The 13533-nt window shown below is 43.7% G+C and overlaps 1 protein-coding gene across 29 annotated transcripts in view; it reads right to left on the bottom strand.

Moving 5' to 3' along the window:
- The window catches only part of LOC109878858 (neurexin-1a), a 586328-nt gene that overhangs the window by 281104 nt on the left and 291691 nt on the right, over positions 1–13533 (bottom strand). For all 29 annotated transcript variants that reach the window (XM_031805049.1, XM_031805050.1, XM_031805056.1 and 26 more), the window contains one exon: positions 10784–10903. In XM_031805049.1, the coding sequence (XP_031660909.1) occupies positions 10784–10903 (120 nt within the window). The remainder of the gene's footprint in view (positions 1–10783; positions 10904–13533) is intronic.

The raw sequence follows: 13533 nt of genomic DNA on the forward strand, positions 1-13533 counted from the left end.
CAATCACCATCCAATCAGACGTCTGCTTATAGCGCCACTTACCCAGCAGGCCATGCAGAAAGACAATGCACCACTATGTACTGTACATCCTAAACAATTACACAATCACCATCCAATCAGACGTCTGCTTATAGCGCCACTTACCCAGCAGGCCATGCAGAAAGGCAATGCACCACTATGTACTGTACATCCTAAACAATTACACAATCACCATCCAATCAGACGTCTGCTTATAGCGCCACTTACCCAGCAGGCCATGCAGAAAGACAATGCACCACTATGTACTGTACATCCTAAACAATTACACAATCACCATCCAATCAGACGTCTGCTTATAGCGCCACTTACCCAGCAGGTCATGCAGAAAGACAATCCTCAAAAGGATAGAAAATAAAGGAAGGAACGAGACTTAGACATGGATAGGAAATAGACTGAGGGTGGTGGAGAGGAGAGAGCAGGGGAGGCCGAGGGCAGAGTCCCCCAACCACGCAACACAATCACCACTGTTGATACAATATTGACATGGCACTAATGGCCTTAGCTCTCAGGCTCACTGGCCGGTGTGGCGGGGGGGGGGGGGTGTATGTGTGTTAGAGGGGTAGCGAAGCGAGGCGGAGATCGCGTGGATGGTCTGGCCATACCCACTACCCAACCCTCTAGCCCCTTCACGACCCACTTTAGACTGAACAGCTAAACACACACACACACACCGTCCGATTTGTCTGTATGTATTAAGCTCAGACACTTGACCACCGCAACGCTTAACTCCCTCAGAAGGACTAGACTACATGGAAGCTTTAGTGACCTATACAGACACACACATCCATACATGCATGCACACACAGACAAAAAGTACACACACACCACCACCTTTGAAAATTACAGTAGTACCAGCCTTTCCCCAAACTCATGTGGCCATCCTCTCTCCTGCTCAATTCTAATTGTGTAGTAATCAGTTACACAGTAGTAAAGAAGTCTATAAAGCAGACGGCTGCAGTAAACAGAGTTTGGTGCAGGGTTTAAGCTTCTGCTCCGCCCCTCTTTCAGTGACCAGGTTAGAACAAGGCTGGTGGTTAGATCGTGCTCTCTGGGTGACATGGTGTGATTGCGACAGGAACAGCTAAAGGAAAAGCCACTCTCTCCTCAGTGACAGTGGAAAGGGTTTCATGGAAATTGGACTTCCTTTGGAGAGACTTAAAGTCATTACATGCAATCTCCCACCAGCGATGCACAGCATCCGAAACAGGCCTCACAATACAAGTGTCAATTAGGACCTTTTCATTGGCCAGGTTGTCCGATGAGTGGGTTGAAGACAAGAGAGAGGAGAAAGGGGAGAGGGAGTGCATCCCAAATGGCACCCTATTCCCTATAAAGTGCACTACTTTTGACTAGAACCCTATGGGACTTAGCCATAGAGGTTTGTGGGTAACCACATCACTGTACTTTTCTGGTTCTTTCTTTCCATGGTGAAAGACAGAGAAGAAGAGAGAGGAGACACTTATTCTTAATAGGCTGGCTCCCTGCTGATCTGTGTTCACCCAAATGGCACCCTATTCCCTACATACTGCACTACTTTTGACCATAGCCCTATGGGACTGGGTCAAATGTAGTGCACTGCATACGGAATATGGTGCCATTTGGGACGTCTACTCTCTTTGTCGCTGTCCACCTCAGTGGAAGGAATGGAAAGCCATTTTACTGTGGCCTTGACCTCCAAATCTCCACTCTGCTGGGGTGACTCAAATGATGGGTTCTGGAGTGTCTTTGTGTGTGTGTGTGTGTGTGTGGGTGTGTGTGTGTGTGCAGAGTGAGGCTCCGAGTGTGCCAGCCAACCAGTCATCCCTCCCAACCAGTCAACTGAATTACTTCTCTATGGTAAAGCCTAGTTGCTCCTCGTTGGAAAACCCAGACTGTGAAATAAACTATTTCTGTCCACAGCAGGTGTCCCTCAGCATGATAACATAACAATGTGTTAGACTGAACGAAGGCTGTTATGACACTTATTTGACTTTGTTTCATATTGAACAAAGACGAGGTAACACTAGACACTTATGTAGCTTTCCTTCCGACATTTCCCAATCATCTTCCTTCTACCTTCTATTACTGAACTTGTACAATCTGGAAGACAGAAGAGCGGTAGCCTAGCAGTTAGAACATTGGGACAGTAACTGAAATGTCGGTGGTTCGAATCCCCGACTATGGGAAAAATCTGTTGATGTGCCCTTGAGCAAGACACTTAACCCTAAATGCTTCTGTAAGACACTGGATAAGAGTGTTTGCTAAATGCCTAAAATGTAAATGTAATGAGGACCTAATGGAGAGTGTAAGGTGTTAGAGCCTTTTTCTATCTTTACCTCCAATGACTGGGCCAGACCCCCAAATGAGAACCTACCCCATGAGTTGTCTCCATGGCATTGGCCCCCTGTGTCGTCCTATCGATTCACACTACTGCACTTGTTAAAGTGAAGCGTTGATCATTTGCTGCATCCCAATTGGCATCCTTTTCCGTATGTAGTGCACTACGTGCTCTGGTCAAAAGTAGTGCAATATACAACGTATAGGGTGCCATTTAGAATACTCACACTCTGTGGCATGAGGCTGAATTCCCATGTCTGATAGTGAAATGATGAGATGTTGCTATCACCACCAGATATTACATTATATTTCCCGCACCCCATGCTTCATGATTGACAGCTGCTCCACAAATATGTGTGTGTGAGTGTGCATGTGCTCATATGTTTGTGTGTGTGTGTGCTCATATATATGTGTGTGTGTGTGTGTGTGTGTGTGTGTGCATGTACCCATATATATGTGTGTGTTTGTGTGTGTGTGTGTGTGTGTGTGTGTATGTAGCATCATCATGCAGTACAACTCAGGATTGTGATTGGGATGGGGACCAGGGACTGTGAAATGGAGTTTCTCGCCGTCTCAACGAGGCAGGGTGCCCATGACGACCCACCAGAGAGATCTCAGAAATGGTGCCTAGTGCTGCACTCCTCGGATGAGTCCCAAATGGCACTCTTTATAGAGCATTACTTTTGATCAGTACCTATTGGGATACACTGTGGATCCTGGTCAAAAGCAGTGCACTAGAGAATAGGGTGCCATTTGGGACGCATATCTCCTTCTCTTCAAATACTTTTTGGCTTCATCGTAAAATGGCTGCTCTGCATCTCAGCTTACGCAAATGAACCTTGTAAAAATGTTGTTTCCCCATTGATATACTTCTATTGTTCTTTCATTCCTCTCTCTCTCTTTCACTCATTCACTCATTATATATTTCTTTCTCATTCTTTCTCTCTCTGATAACAATTTCTTTGTAAGTCCATCCTCTACAGACTATCAACTAACTATCTGTTACTCCAAATCCTAGCTCTAACCCTAAACTTAACCCTTACCCTAATCCTAACCTTTTTTATGGCACATGCACAAGTACAGTGAAATGCCTTTCTTCCAAGCTCTAACCCCAATAATGCAGTAATCAATAACAATGTAAAACTAAAAATAACTTAAGGTAGAACAAAAAGACATGATGAAGTACGTAATCATACTACATACAGGGTTCCAGTACCAGTGGAGTGAGAGGGGTAGATATGTACAGGGGTAAGGGGACTAGGCATCAGGATATATGATAAACAGAGTAGTAGCAGCGTATATGATGATTGTATATGAGTGGGTGTGTGTGTGTGTGTGTGTGTGTGTTGAGTCACTATAAATGTATGTGCATATTATGTGTTTGTGAGCAAATGATGGAGTGAGTGTTTATGTGTGTGAGTCTGTGTGTGTGTTAGAGTGTCAGTGTGCTTGAGTGTGTAGGCCCTGTGAGTGTTTATGTGTGTGTCTGTGTGTGTGTTAGAGTGTCAGTGTGCTTGAGTGTGTAGGGCCCTGTGAGTGTTTATGTGTGTGAGTCTGTGTGTGTGTTAGAGTGTCAGTGTGCTTGAGTGTGTAGGGCCCTGTGAGTGTTTATGTGTGTGAGTCTGTGTGTGTGTTAGAGTGTCAGTGTGCTTGAGTGTGTAGGCCCTGTGAGTGTTTATGTGTGTGAGTCTGTGTGTGTGTTAGAGTGTCAGTGTGCTTGAGTGTGTAGGGCCCTGTGAGTGTTTATGTGTGTGAGTCTGTGTGTGTGTTAGAGTGTCAGTGTGCTTGAATGTGTAGGCCCTGTGAGTGTTTATGTGTGTGAGTCTGTGTGTGTGTTAGAGTGTCAGTGTGCTTGAGTGTGTAGGGCCCTGTGAGTGTTTATGTGTGTGAGTCTGTGTGTGTGTTAGAGTGTCAGTGTGCTTGAGTGTGTAGGCCCTGTGAGTGTTTATGTGTGTGAGTCTGTGTGTGTGTTAGAGTGTCAGTGTGCTTGAGTGTGTTGGGCCCCACAGACACAGTGCAAAACAAAACAAAAAGTTCATACAAAGGTAAATTCAGATAGTCCGTGTAGCCATTCTGTTTGCTATTCAGTTAGATATTTAGCATCTAAATTGGGGATAGAAGCTGTTCAGGAGCCTTTTGGTGTCAGACTTGATGCACCAGTACCGCTTGCCGTGCAGAAGCAAAGAGAACAGTCTATGGCTTGGGTGGCTGGAGTTTTTAACGACTTTCAGGGCCTTCCTTTCCTAACCCTAGCCCTAAACTTAACCCTTAGGGTTAAAGGTTATTCTAAACCGTAACCTTAGCAAGCATAAGCTTATCAACAGATACTTTGTTGATAGTCTGATCATCTGTAAAGCATCTATAGATGGACTAACAGAACTACCCCTCTTGCTCTTGAGATGCTTAAAATCCTCTCTCTCTCTCTCTCTCTATGAAATGAAAAACACACATGCTCGCACACACACACACAATATACAGATAAGTCACGTTCTGTTGTGTGCGTGTCAATGGTGTGTGTGTGTGTGTTTGTGTGCGTACCAGTCAGGCCCAGAGAACACCTCCTCATTCACAACCCTGCCATAAAGTATAACTCTCAGACCAAAGACAGTGCTTAGGATGAAGAGGAATAGATGAATGAGGAGAAAGGGAGAGGGAAAGGAGAAAGAGCTTGGGAGAGGGAGATGGAGAGGGAGAGACAATGTTATAAAAGACTGAAATCGAGAGAGCAAGAAAACGAGAGGGAGATAACAGGAGAGATGTACATTTTGTGCAAATTTGAATGACTGTCTGTGGTACAAAGGTTTCACATCTCTTCTGACACGAGTATCCTTCTCATGTTTTATCATGGTGGTCAGTGGAAGAGTGGATGAGTGAAGGAGAGGGGCGCGCCAACGCTGAAATCTATTAACGCTCTCTTCCCTGATAACAAAAGAGAGAAGCTTCTTATCTGGTTGGCAGCTGCATGGCAGGGAATATACACTGCTCAAAAAAATAAAGGGAACACTAAAATAACACATCCTAGATCTGATTGAATGAAATATTCTTATTAAATACTTTTTTCTTTACATAGTTGAATGTGCTGACAGCAAAATCACACAAAAATGATCAATGGAAATCAAATGTATCAACCCATGGAGGTCTGGATTTGGAGTCACACTCAAAATTAAAATGGAAAACCACACTACAGGCTGATCCAACTTTGATGTAATGTCCTTAAAACAAGTCAAAATGAGGCTCAGTAGTGTGTGGCCTCCACGTGCCTGTATGACCTCCCTACAACGCCTGGGCATGCTCCTGATGAGGTGGCAGATGGTCTCCTGAGGGATCTCCTCCCAGACCTGGACTAAAGCATCCGCCAACTCCTGGACAGTCTGTGGTGCAACGTGGTGTTGGTGGATGGAGCGAGACATGATGTCTCCTGACCCCTCCTGTCTCAGCCTCCAGTATTTATGCTGCAGTAGTTTATGTGTCGGGGGGCTAGGGTCAGTTTGTTATATCTGGAGTGTGCTTTCTCTAATTATATTTTTCTCTCTTTCTTTCTCTCTCTCGGAGGACCTGAGCCCTAGGACCATGCCCCAGGACTACCTGACAATACTCCTTGCTGTCCCCAGTCCACCTGGCCGTGCTGCTGCTCCAGTTTCAACTGTTCTGCCTTATTATTATTCGACCATGCTGGTCATTTATGAACATTTGAACATCTTGGCCACTCTCTAGGTTTCTTCCTAGGTTTTGGCCTTTCTAGGGAGTTTTTCCTAGCCACCGTGCTTCTACACCTGCATTGCTTGCTGTTTGGGGTTTTAGGCTGGGTTTCTGTACAGCACTTTGAGATATCAGCTGATGTACGAAGGGCTATATAAATACATTTGATTTGATTTGATGTCCCAGATGTGCTCAATTGGATTCAGGTTTGGGGAACGGGCGGGCCAGTCCATAGCATCAATGCCTTCCTCTTGCAGGAACTGCTGACACACTCCAGCCACATGAGGTCTAGCATTGTCTTGCATTAGGAGGAACCCAGGGCCAACCGCATCAGCATATGGTCTCACAAGGGGTCAGAGGATCTCATCTCGGTACCTAATGGCAGTCAGGCTACCTCTGGCGAGGAGGGCTGTGCGGCCCCCCAAAGAAATGCCCCACACCATGACTGACCCACCGCCAAACCGGTCATGCTGGAGGATGTTGCAGGCAGCAGAACGTTCTCCACGACATCTCCAGACTCTGTCCCGTCTGTCACATGTCCTTAGTGTGAACCTGCTTTCATATGTGAAGTGCACAGGGCGCCAGTGGCGAATTTGCCAATCTTGGTGTTCTCTGGCAAATGCCAAACGTCCTGCACGGTGTTGGGCTGTAAGCACAACCCCCACCTGTGGACGTCGGGCCCTCATTACCACCCTCATGTAGTCTGTTTCTGACCATTTGAGCAGACACATGCACATTTGTGGCCTGCTGGAGGTCATTTTGCAGGGCTCTGGCAGTGCTCCTCCTGCTCCGCCTTGCACAAAGGCGGAGGTAGCGGTCCTGCTGCTGGGTTGTTGCCCTCCTACGGCCTCCTCCACGTCTCCTGATGTACTGGCCTGTCTCCTGGTAGCGCCTCCATGCTCTGGACACTACGCTGACAGACACAGCAAACCTTATTGCCACAGCTCGCATTGATGTGCCATCCTGGATGAGCTGCACTACCTGAGCCACTTGTGTGGGTTGTAGACTCCGTCTCATGCTACCACTAGAGTGAAAGCACCTCCAGCATTCAAAAGTGACCAAAGCATCAGCCAGGAAGCATAGGAACTGAGAAGTGGTCTGTGGTCACCACCTGCAGAACCACTCCTTTATTGGGGGTTTCTTGCTGATTGCCTATAATTTCCACCTGTTGTCTATTCCATTTGCACAACAGCATATGACATTTATTGTCAATCAGTGTTGCTTCCTAAGTGGACAGTTTGATTTCACAGAAGTGTGATTGACTTGGAGTTACATTGTGTTGTTTAAGTGTTCCTTTTTTTTAGCAGTGTATTACCATCTATGCTGCCCTGCTCCTCCCTCATTTGTGTGTCGTCTACAGTACAGCCCTAGCTCCATCCACAGAGTGCCGCCTCACTCCATCCCGCACTTACTTTTGTATTGTCTTCCTCCCTCCCTGGATCTCTATCCCTCCAATCTCTTTCTATCTCTCTCTCTCTCTTTTTTTTTCTCTCTCTCTCTCTCTCTCTTTTCTCTCTCTCTCTCTCTCTCTCTCTCTCTCTCTCTTTTACTAAAGTGCTGTTCAGCAGTTTCCTCCATTCGCCCATTACAGTGGAAACCACCACAGAGGTAATAATAACCACTGCACACTCTCCCCTTGTGCCTCGTGCATATTTTGGATAAGACAGCAGGCTATTTGGCAGAATGATTACAAGCATTCCCACATTCTCCCAGTATTGTCCCCTTCTCTCTAGGGCTTATCATTAATAAGACAACATCCCCCCTTTCTCCTCATTCTCTAGTGATGCATTCCAAATGTCACCCCATTCCCTATATAGTGCACTAGTTTTGAGAAACCCTGATGAAAAGTAGTGCACTAGGGAATAGGGTGCCATTTGAGATGCAGACCAGTCTTTAATATGAGTAAGCACCTTCCCAAATGTCCATTCAGTCACGCCTCATAGCTCTCACCTCATAATACATGTTATGTTCTTTTGACATGTTGTGTAATGCCACATCAAATCTACTGGTGGGAGAAATGAAAGAGTGAAACAATCCAAAGCAGCAATGAGCTGCGTCCAGGCCACCAGGCCTCTATTGCTGTCAGGTAAATTCCTGCTGTGTCCTCCAGGCCTCTATTGCTGTCAGGTAAAGTGCTGCACACAGTGGATAACAGTAATATAATAATTGCCAATGAGTTGTCAAACGCAGCATGTACAAGTATAGGACAGAAGTGTTCTCATTTATAGTGTCAGAGTCCACATGGAAAAGAATAACTTCTAATGAAAACAGAGGGGTTCTCATGTACTTTAGTACTAAAGTGACAGAACGGGAGAAGAAAATGGTTTCCAATGTTCCAAATGGACTTGTTCATTGTTGCCACCCTGACGATGACAACACTTACCTTTAGTCAACTCTTCTGGCACAAAGGCTACTCAGTCAAGATACAATATATATGTATGCAATGTGGAATTTATAGCAAGCCTTTAGTGAAGGCAGACTTGAAGTGTGTTTTGCGTGGGTGTACAAAATATGTCAAAACGGACAAAATAACAAAATATGTCAAAACGGACAAAATACAGTCCTATATAGGTTGCAGTGTACATTACAGTATGCATGTATGTACATATGCAGGATCTTAATTTAATATTTGTACCATTTTAAAAGGCTTTCCACTTTGACATTTCAGACTTGATTTTCCCTTGTAAAAAATGTACCAACCCCTACAAACATCTCCATGAATTATAATCCACATAATAATGCACATTTCCTGATGCTGAATGATTATTTTCCTGGTGTAGCAAACTGGCTCAAATGAAGATCCTACCTCTGTATGGCTAAGATCCACCTCTCTTGGAGGGAGGCACAAATGTGTACAATATGTCACCAAGGACAGGAATAAGTTGAGGTAGTTCATTGAGTGTCTGTATCAATGACTCAATGGGGACAGACAAGATGATGTAATGAGGTACATAGAAAGCAGCTAACATGTGTTCCAAATATCTAATTCCGATGGGCCACTGTATGTGTTAATGTTGGTAATGACAGTTCTGTAGCACTAAACATGTCTGAATGACCATCTGATTATACATGGAAGTGTGTGTATACATACAGTACCAGTCAAAACCTAGGACACACCTACTCATTCAAGGGGTTTTTCTTTATTTTTTACTATTTCCTACATTGTAAATTAATAATGAAGACATTAAAACTATGAATGTAGGAACCAAAAAAGAGTGAAACAAATCAGAATATATTTTATATTTGAGATTCTTCAAAGTAGCCACCCTTTGCCTTGATGACAGTGTTGTGCATTCTCTCAACCAGCTTCACCTGGAATGCTGAAGTTCTTGTTGGCGGCTTTTCCTTTACTCTGCGGTCCAACTCATCCCAAACCATCTCAATCGGTTGGAGGCCAGGTCATCTGATGCAGCACTCCATCGCTCTCCTTCTTGGTCAAATAACCCTTACACAGCCTGGAGGTGTTTTGGGTCATTGTCCTGTTGAAAAACAAATGATAGTCCCACCAAGCGCAAGATGGGATGGCGTATCACTGCAGAGTGCTGTGGTAGCCATGCTGGTTAGGTGAGCTTTGAATTCTAAATAAATCACCTACAGTGTCACCAGCAAAGCACGCACAGTCACACCTCTTCCTTCATACTTCATTGTGGAAACCACACATGCGGAGAGCATCCGTTCACGTACTCTGCGTTTCACAGATTTCCACCGGTCTAATGTCCATTGCTTGTGTTTCTTGGCCCAAGTCTCTTCTTCTTATTAGTGTCCTTTAGTAGTTTCTTTGCAGCAATTCGACCATGAAGGCCTGAGTCACGCAGTCTCCTCCGAACAGTTGATGTTGAGATGTGTCTGTTACTTGAACTTTATGAAGCATTAATTTGGGCTGCAATTTCTGAGGCTGGTAACTCTGATGAACTTATCCTCTGCAGCAGAGGTAACTCTGGGTGTTCCTTTCCTGTGGCAGTCCTCATGTGAGCCAGTTTCATCATAGCGCTTTATGGTTTTTGCGACTGTCCTTGAAGAAACGTTAAAAGTTCTTCACATTTTCCGGATTGACTGACCTTCATGTCTTAAAGTAATGATGGACTGTTGTTTCTCTTTGCTTATTTGAGCTGTTCTTGTCATAATATAGACTTTATATTTTACCAAATAGTGCTATCTTCTGTATACCACCCCTACCTTGTCACAACACAACTGATTGGCTCAAATGCATTAAGAAGGAAAGAAATTCGACAAATTAACTTTTAACAAGGCACACCTGTTAATTGAAATGCATTGCAGGTGACTACCTCATGAAGCTGGTTGAGAGAATGCAAAGAGTGTGCACAGCTGTCATCAAGACAAAGGGTGGCTACTTTGAAGAATATCAAATATAAAATATATTTGTATTTTTTAACACTTTTTTGGTTACTACATGATTCCATATGTGTTATTTGATATAGAAAATAGTACAAATAAAGAAAAACCCTGTAATGAGTAACCTTTTGACTGGTACTGTACACAGGGGTAGATGTGTGTGCAATACAGATAGATATACATTAGAAGGGTGTGTATAGGTGTGCAGTCACTTTGGTTACAAGTGTCTGCTAATTGGACATATTATTATATTATATACTTATTAAGTAGATTGGGGTAAGGGTGCGTGTCGAAGAGTGTGTGAGCACATAGACAGGGGGGTACAGCTGTGTGTACCGTACACACAAACAGGGGGTAAGAATGACGTGTGTCTTACCGTCGTTGCAGAGTGGCCCTCCGAAAGAAGTCATGCTACAATCACAGCTGAACCCCTCCCACTGCTGCAGACACACACCCTGGTTTGCACACGAGTCCTCCTGGCACGTTGTACTGGGGCCTGTGCACAGGGAGGGTGGGAGGGAGGGGAGTAAGGAAGGGGAGGGAGGGATTACTTCAAATATGTGATCAGATTTGACCAAATGTATGTGTATATGTGATGAGAGAATTAAACAAGTAAATACGATTAAAAGCATAATCCAACATCATTCTTGTAATCCACTTACCCACATACAGTATGAAACACATTTTACATACTGACACATGACATACTGAGACAAACATACTTCTCTCTCTGTCCCTCTATTCCCCCCTCTCTCTCACTCTCTCTTGCTCACTCACACACTAACACTCTACACAGAAAAACATTACACAGAGAAACATGACACTCACGCACACACACACACACACACACACACACACACACACACACACACACACACACACACACACACACACACACACACACACACACACACACACACACACACACACACACACACACACACACACACACACACACACACACACACACACACACACAGAAAGACAAACACACGTACTTATACAGAGACACGGAAAACACTCATTGAACAGTCAACCAGTGAGTTTTTTAAGACAGGTTTAAATCATATTTATGTTGCATTTACAGAGATTGTCTTTTGTTTTAGTGAGTTTAAGGTATTCTTGCTTATTTATCCACATAGTTATTATGTTCTTACAGCCTCAGAACTGTTTTTAGGAAAGAAGCAACATTATTATGAGAAAGGGAAACCATAGCAACACATTTTATTGTTTCTTGAGTCAAAAAGAAAGAGCACCGCAGGTGAAATGTAGAAAAAGGAAAGTAGCTGGTGTATCCAATCAGAAAACCATTCAGAGGTTTCCATCACGTCCTGAGTGATTAGATATATGTTTCTGTTCGTGCATTTTTTTACATGGCAAGAGAAATCTAACGCAGAGGGTAATGTAATGTAATGTAAAAGCTGCATGATTAGGTTCTGGATCCATACATGTAAAGAGAAGAGATGAATAGATGCTAAATCGAGGAGCGGCACGGGAACGAGGAGTTCCACCCTCTCCTTTGCAAGTTACGGGCTGAATGTTCCCTCCCATTTCGAAATTGAGAAAGATGCTAACACCTGCGACATTGTGATTTCTCCAAATAACCAGTGATGAAAAAACCTCATACCGGAGCTACTGCTGCTTGTCAGCCTACACATCCCGACAGATTCTACAGTACCAGTTAGGGTTAATTAGATCAGTCCACATTTTTATTTAACTAGGCAAGTCAGTTAAGAACAAATTCTTATTTTCAATGACGGCCTAGTGGGTTAACTGCCTGTTCAGGGGTAGAATGACAGATTTGTACCTTGTCAGGTCAGGGATATGAACTTGCAACCTTTTGGTTACTAGTCCAATGCTCTAACCACTAGGCTACTCTGCCGCCCCATAGGTAGATAAAGTGGTAAGTAAGACAGGATCTGAGTCTGTTTCTTGTGGAGGGTCTAAAAACTTCAGTCGTCTTTAGTAATGCAAAAAAAAAAAGGTAAAGATCATCATCAGCAGCTATAAGCATTGAACAACAATGTCACAGACACCGTTCACAGAACGGCTGTCTGTCTGTCTGTCTGTCTGCCGTCCGTCCGACCGTCCGTCCGTCCGTCTGTCTATACACCTGTCTGTCTATATCTCTGTCTGTGTGTCTGTATGTCCGTCCGTCTGTCTGTCTGTCTGTCCATCTGTTGGTCTATATGCTTGTCTGTCTATACCTCTGTCTGTCTGTCTCTCTGTCTGTCTGTCTGTTTGTCTATACGCTTGTCTGTCTATACCTCTGTCTGTCTGTCTGTCTGTCTGTCTGTCTGTCTGTCTGTCTGTCTGTCTGTCTGTCTGTCTGTCTGTCTGTCTGTCTGTCTGTCTGTCTGTCTGTCTGTCTGTCTGTCTGTCTGTCTGTTTGTCTATATGTCTTTTTGTCTGTCTGTCTGTCTGTCTGTCTGTATTTCTGTTTGTCTATATGTCTTTTTGTCTGTCTGTCTGCCAGGCTGTCAGCCAGTATGCTATGTCATCTGTCTGCCAGGCTGTTAGTCAGTCTGCTTTGTAGTCTGTCAGCCATGTCAGTCAGCCCCTCTGTAGGCTGTGCTAATGGGAGTGTTAATGCCAGTGGAATGACACAGGGTTAGTATGGATGTTAAACAGAGTTATGTAGCATGGTTCAGTTTGTTATGCTGAGATTATGAATGAGATTATCTTGGATAATGATACATGTTGTTACAATGGTGATTATGGTGAATTACAAATGATATATGACTATTAGTTAATGCACTACTACATATTTCAGTTCTCAAAAGTGTGAAGTTTATAACCTTTTCCTTTGTCCCATAATGCTATAGTATATTAGGCCGACAGTATCTTATTGCACATTTTGTGTCACTTTTATTAGTTTTAGTGGTTGTGGAAGTAGTGACTAGTTGTAATGATTAGTGTTCAGTTTAATTATGGTTATTTATTCATTTATTTATTCAATAAAAAAATGGTTATTCTTATGAATGATGCTTTGTGAATTAACACTTATGTCCATGTTTTCATCCTACTGCCCCATATACAACATCAATAAATACTGAATAAAACAAATATAGTATTGAAATAATAGTATTTACACTGATAAGAAAAGTACAATTTGACACACTTCAC

This window comes from Oncorhynchus kisutch, linkage group LG25 (genome assembly GCF_002021735.2).
Source record: "Oncorhynchus kisutch isolate 150728-3 linkage group LG25, Okis_V2, whole genome shotgun sequence".
Classification (NCBI taxonomy): Eukaryota; Metazoa; Chordata; class Actinopteri; order Salmoniformes; family Salmonidae; genus Oncorhynchus; species Oncorhynchus kisutch.